Source organism: Sturnira hondurensis, unplaced genomic scaffold, assembly GCF_014824575.4.
Source record: "Sturnira hondurensis isolate 20B ecotype Veracruz unplaced genomic scaffold, ASM1482457v3 Scaffold0023357, whole genome shotgun sequence".
Taxonomy (NCBI): domain Eukaryota; kingdom Metazoa; phylum Chordata; class Mammalia; order Chiroptera; family Phyllostomidae; genus Sturnira; species Sturnira hondurensis.
Window position 1 is genome coordinate 10,211,937 of NW_028095988.1, and position 6,103 is coordinate 10,218,039.

The 6,103-nt window shown below is 53.1% G+C and overlaps 2 protein-coding genes across 2 annotated transcripts; one reads left to right on the forward strand and one right to left on the reverse strand.

The window, feature by feature from the left end:
- The first annotated feature begins 559 nt into the window (after window positions 1-559).
- On the forward strand, window positions 560-3,311 carry EMC9 (ER membrane protein complex subunit 9). Its single transcript, XM_037037550.1, has 5 exons — window positions 560-969; window positions 1,112-1,188; window positions 2,674-2,743; window positions 2,831-2,925; window positions 3,081-3,311. The coding sequence occupies exons 1-5, from the start codon at window positions 772-774 to the stop codon at window positions 3,259-3,261; spliced, it is 621 nt and encodes a 206-aa protein (XP_036893445.1). The 5' UTR covers window positions 560-771; the 3' UTR covers window positions 3,262-3,311.
- A 4-nt stretch (window positions 3,312-3,315) lies between these two features.
- Window positions 3,316-6,103, reverse strand: PSME1 (proteasome activator subunit 1). The gene is made up of 11 exons (XM_037037549.1): window positions 5,935-6,103; window positions 5,304-5,336; window positions 5,097-5,159; window positions 4,867-4,977; window positions 4,737-4,779; window positions 4,521-4,618; window positions 4,193-4,261; window positions 4,041-4,108; window positions 3,883-3,937; window positions 3,717-3,803; window positions 3,316-3,538 (listed from the first exon to the last, which is right to left on the reverse strand). Exons 1-11 carry the CDS (start codon window positions 5,971-5,973, stop codon window positions 3,458-3,460), a joined length of 747 nt encoding a protein of 248 aa, XP_036893444.1. The 5' UTR covers window positions 5,974-6,103; the 3' UTR covers window positions 3,316-3,457.

Genomic DNA, 6,103 nt, shown 5'->3' on the forward strand with positions numbered 1-6,103 from the left:
AAATCACACCAGAGGACATTATGGGAAGAATGGGTCTGTTCATTTTTTTCTTTCTTTTTTTTTTTACCCACCTTCAGCCATTCACCGTCGTCATTTCTACAGATAATTACACCAAGAAAATGAAGGGCCAGATAACCTGTAGTTGGAAAGGTAGCGTAGCTCATTAGTAAGTGGAAGCGTCAGTCTAGCGTACAAATCCATTCATCCGATAGTAGGAACGAGATAGTCTGCTACGTGCCTAAATTTGAAGATCTGTTCCTGGACACCCGATGCACGGCGCACCCCACTGGCTCTGTGGGTCCTTTGAGGGCGGCACAGGCTCACAGAAGCCATCCCGCAATCACGAGCCAAAGTCAGTAACCTACCCAATCTGCGAACTGGCAGTTTTTGCTTTACAGTTGTGGGTTCTTTCCAGTCTGCTGGTGACAAAGGTGTGGCAAGGTCTGGGCAAGGCTAGTGATTGGACAAAATGAGAACCTCTAAACCTATCAAGAGGCACCATGTGGGCAGTACTCTAGAAGCGGGTCCTGCTTGAGCAGGAGGTTCTCGGTCCCAGAGACAATCGCGAATCTGAGGCCGCCCCCTGGGGGCTGGCGGAGGCGGAGCCCCGTGCCGCAGCATGCAATTGCCACCGCCTGCATTCCCGGCCAGGCTGGGGCCAGGAGCCTTCCAGCCGAGTCAGGGTCACCCCCGAACCTAAGTGACGAGGTCAGGGAACGCGCCGAGGTGTGGAAAGAAGCTTCCCGGACCCGAGCTGGGGCCAGGCTCGCCATGGGGGAGGTGGAGATATCGGCCCGGGCCTACGTGAAGATGTGCCTGCACGCTGCCCGGTATCCTCACGCCGCGGTCAATGGGCTGTTGTTGGCGCCGGTGCCGCAATCGGGAGAATGCCTGTGTCTAGCCGACTGTGTGCCACTGTTCCACAGCCACCTGGCCCTGTCCGTCATGCTGGAGGTCGCCCTCAACCAGGTGCCGCTACTGGCTCCCCGCCAAATACTGAGAAATTCCCTAACACCCCTAGCCCAAGCCCATCTCTGGCCTCTTAGCAGCAGTGTACACCCTCAGGGCGGGCGGTTCGAGTTAGTTACTGACGGCCCCTTTCCCACGGCAGGTGGATGTGTGGGGCGCTCAGGCCGGTCTGGTAGTGGCTGGGTACTACCATGCCAATGCAGCTCTCCACGACCAGAGGTAAGTGGGGTAACCAGGGACAGAAGACTAAGGGTTATGGGGTGGGGGTGGGGTCAAGAAAACCCCTCTTTCCTTCAATCTTTCCTTAATCAAAGGTTTAGGAGCAGGGACTGTATACCAGGCAAAAGGCTGGGGACTGGAGTGAGGAAATAGACGCTTGGGAGGAGCTGTGGTAGGGGTGGGGACAGCTGTGTATGAATAAGAAAAGGCTAACACTAGTTTTAACCAAAATGACCCCCCAAACTGCTGACAGAACACCAGAAGCCCAACCAGCAACTTAAAAAAAAACCCCACAAGAAAGAAAAATTTACACCCTGGCTGGTGTAGCTCAGTGGATTGAGCTCGGGCCTGCGAACCACACGATCGCGGTTCGATTCCCAGTCAGGGCACATGCCTGGGTTGCAGGCCGGTTCCCGGCAGGGGACTCACGAGAGGCAACCACACATTTATGTTTCTCTAGTTCCCTTCCTCTTTAAAGATAAATAAGTAAAATACTAAAAAAAAGAAAGAAAAATTTACTTTCTATAAGTAGAAAAATGTATCTACTTATATATTGTGTATCTAGATCAAAGTATACATTCTATTTTGTAATTTGCTTTTCCCTAACTTAATAAATAGCTGACATTTTCCCATCTCTATACCAAGACCTACCTTACCCTGAAACTATGTAATATGAATACGGATATACCATAATTTATTTTATGCCCATTTTGAACATTGAGACTGTTTCCCATACTTTGTTATAGACTGCCCTATTATTACAGTAACTCCTTCCTTCCTTCCTTCCCTCCCTCCCTCCCTCCCTCCTTCTCCTTCCTTCCTAAGAAAGAGAGGGAAAGGACCTAGCTGGTGTGGCTTTGTGGATTGAGCACTGGCCTGCAAAGTGAAGGGTCACTGGTTTGATTCCCAGTCAGAGCACAATCCTGGGTTGTGGGCCAGGTCCCCAGTGGGAGGCTCGCAAGAGACCACCACACATTGATGTTTTTCTCCCTCTCTTTCTCCTTCCCTTCCCCTCTCTGTAAAAATAAATATCAGTCAGTTGCCTCTCACATGCCCCCAACCAGGGACCTGGCCTGCAACCCAGGCATGTGCCCCAACCAGGAATCAAACCGGCAACCGACTTGATTTTGGTCCACAGGACAGAGTTCAATCCACTGAGCCACACCAGCAGGGTTATAGTAATTTATTTTAAGTGACATTTCTGGGTCAGCATATGTGTAGTATACAGTTTAAATCTGGTCATGCCAAATTACCCCCCCAAAAGACCATCTTTGACTTTCACCAGCTGAATCTGAGCACCTGTTTCCCACAGCATTCAAGCATCAGGCAGTCGTGCATGAGGCGTCAAGCAGACCGGATGCCCCAGCTTAGCTACAGGGAAAGGCAGTCACTGCACCTGTGTCTGTGAGACCTGGGAGACAACAGTTCAGATGGATGGGGTCTCTCCAGTCAGCTCCTCACTCCTCTGATCTTCCCTCTACACAGCCCTGGGCCCCTTGCCTTGAAAATTGCTGGACGGATTGCAGAATTCTTCCCTGATGCAGTACTTATTATGGTGAGGCTTGGGTTTGGAGGAGGGGGTTGGAAAGAAAATAGGAAAAGGGATCCTCGAAGCCCTCACTTGCTCTGGTTGTCCACACAGCTGGATAATCAGAAACTGGTGTCTCAGCCTCATGTGCCCCCAGTCATTGTTCTGGAGAACCGTGGTCTTCACTGGGTCCCCAAGGACAAGAATTTGTGAGTGCCCCACTTCCTCTACTTCTTGGAAACCCACAGTACTGGGGCCTCTGTCCTTGGTTCTGCCCCAAGGGTCATTCTCTAGACCTAACTTCTGGTAAGTGTCTGGCCCCACTGCCAGCTGAGTTTGATCTCCATGGGGGTTATTATTTCAGAGTGATGTGGAGGGACTGGGAAGAGTCACGGCAGATGGTGGGAACACTACTGGACAGCCGGGCTCACCAGCACCTCGTGGACTTTGACTGCCATCTTGATGACATCCGGCAGGACTGGACCAACCAACAGCTCAACACCCAAATCACACAGTGGGTTGGTCCCACTAATGGAAATGCCTGAGCCAGGGACAGAGTGGGAGGGTCAGGATCCAATAAAGAGACTTGAGCTGATGGATACCGTTATGACTATATTTATTGTGCCTGAGAAGCAAAGTGAGGGAGAAACCTCAACGGGCTGAAGGTAGGACAAAATCTGGAGTTCTCTGTCAAAGACAGGAAGTTCTCGCTTGGATTCACTGCAGTGTGAGAGGAGGCTCTCAATAGATCATTCCCTTTGTTTCTCCCCTGGGCTTCTTGAGCTTCTCAAAATTCTTTAGGATGATGTCATATAACACAGCCTACAAGGCCAGGGAAGAGTGGAGATCAGCCATAAGCCCCCTGTGGCTCTGTGTCCCTTTTCAAACCATGTAGAAAAACTGAGCTTTGTCATCCTTTACCCTCAGCCTGCAGGGTCAGGGGATGGGTAGCCTGGGAAAGTTGCCTCTGCCCACCCTTGCCCCATCCTCTCCTCCTCACATAAGCATTTCGGATCTCCATGACCATCAGCCGGATGTCCCGGTATTCTGCCTCATCCAGCTCGTGCACCAGCTGCCGATAATCACCCTGTGGAAGACCTGGATCAGGGCCGCCTTCAAATGTGTCCTTCCCTACCGCCATGCACCCTGACCTGGATCTCACCTACCACATGGGGCTGTTTGGCTGCTTTGGCCACAGCATCGCCTCTCTCAGAAAAATACCTGTGGGAAACAGAAGGGTGTGGAGTGGGAGAAGGAGGGAGACCGGGCCTCTGTCCACACCAAGGCAGGATGTACACATGGGTGCGGCTGGACAGACACTCACTTGGAGATTTGACTGTGGAATCCTTCCAGCTTGGTGTGAAGGGCAGTCATCAGCTCAAACACCTTCTCCTGGGGAAAGAATGCAAGGGGGAAGTGGAAAACAGCATGGACTAGAGAGGTAAGAAGAGTGGGGGAGTGAGGCAGCACTCTAACCTGGACAGCCACTCCAAAGTTGTTTCCATCCTCAATCCGAGGAATCTGCAGCTGCAACCAGGTGGTGACCTGAGAGGAGGGAATAGCAGCAAAGCCACATCAGCCTTCAACCCAGTTCCTGAGTTCCTCTCCTTCCTTGCTTCCTGCCCACTTTGGGTAGCAGCATACCAGGTCCGTCCTGAGGCACAGAACCCAAAACTTCCAGCTTCATTTGCTGTGCCTTCTCCGGCTAAGACCTGGCAGGTGCCATGCCCCAAATGGCAGGGATCAAGGAATACAAAGGGTTTGACCTAGTGCCTGGGGGTGGAAATGAAGTGGGAGGACTCACCAGGTTAAGCTGCTCAATAACATCCTTGATCTCAGGCTTTAAGCGCTGCAGGAGGATCACAATCTTCTCATTGCAGTTCACTGGGCCACAGGGAGGACCTAGAGAATGGCCAATAAGTTAGTCACATGGCCAGGTGAGTGAGGGGTGGGGAAGAGGAATCCTTCAAGAAGAGCTCCTGAAAGATGAGACTCAAGTCCCTTCCCACCAGAGTGGTACCTTTGTCTTCGTCATCTTTCTTCTTTTCATCCTTGTCTTCCTTCTGCAGGGAAAGAAGGGCTTTTGGGAGACAGGTCTAAGGCTAATTTCCCCATGGTTGAGTCCCTCCTCCCAGCTCTTTCTGGCTTGCCTCCTGCTGTTTCTTCCGCTCCTCCTTCTCTTTCTCCTTCACTGGGTCAGGCACTGGGATATCCAATGGGGCCTTCAGATTGCTCAGGTTGGCTTCATTAAGAGCTGGTTCCTGGCACAGGGTAGGAGGAGGGCTGGAGGCAAGGGCATCCCTCTCACCTCCTCATTCTCCTGGACCCCAGCCTCTCCCCCGTGGCCTCTACTCTCTAGCTCCCTGCCCAGCCCCAATACCTTTAAAAATGCATCCAACTCAGAAATCTTCTTGGGGAAGTAGCTCCCAAGCAGGTTCTCTGTCTGTGAGTGAGGTAGGGATGGGGAAGATGGGTGTCAGAAGCAAATGCCCTTCCTAGGCAGTGATGGGCATTTGCCCTGCCCAAGAAGAAAGGGCTGAGCAGTAGGGATGGGGTAATAATGGGGCGCTGATGAAGAGAATCTTACCTTGGTACACAGGTCTTCACGGAACACATCCACCTGTGGAACATAGGCAGCCCTTCAGACACCTGGCTTTATGGCCAGTTCATTTGGGTACTGTTCCCTTAGGGTTGTGTTGGGCTCAATCTGGGGAAGGGTGGAGCAGATCCCCATGGGACTGGATTTGGGGGATGAGGACATTTCTGGCTGCGAAGGGCGAGTGGTTCAGGTGAGAATAGATCCTTCGGGTCTCCTGGGCTGTGTAAGGAGAGGTGTAAGAGCCTTCTGAGACTGGGCAGGACCAGAGTAGCCTGTGGAGTGGGGCCCCGGGGTCCTCCCTGTGGGAAAGGCAATGAGGAGGCAAGGCAGGTGCCGCACCCCGTCTGTGTGTGGGCCCAGCGCCGGGTCAGTGGACTTCCCCTCCATGCTAGCTCTTCGCTTCACCTCACCCCATTGAACCTCGGCCGCCTCCTCTCTCCCGGCAGGCGAACCCCACCGGTATCCCGGGCCTCCGGGTGCTCCCTGCATGGGGGCTTACTTGGGCTGGAGGATTGACCTCGACAAGTGTCGGGGGAGCTGGAGAGTGGATTACCTACGTTCTCAGCTTTTAGGCGCCACGCTTCCCTAATGGGTCCTTCCTCGAACCCCTAGCGCTCACCTTGGCTTGGGCTTCAGGCTGGACCCTGATCATGTCCATGGCTGGGGCGGGGGCCTGAGCGCCGCACGGGGAGCAAAGGCTGGGCACGGAGAAGGGAAAGCGAAAGCAGCGCGCGTAACCGGCACAGCTTTTCTGAGTAGCGGGGAATGGAGGCACAGGAGGAGGCGGG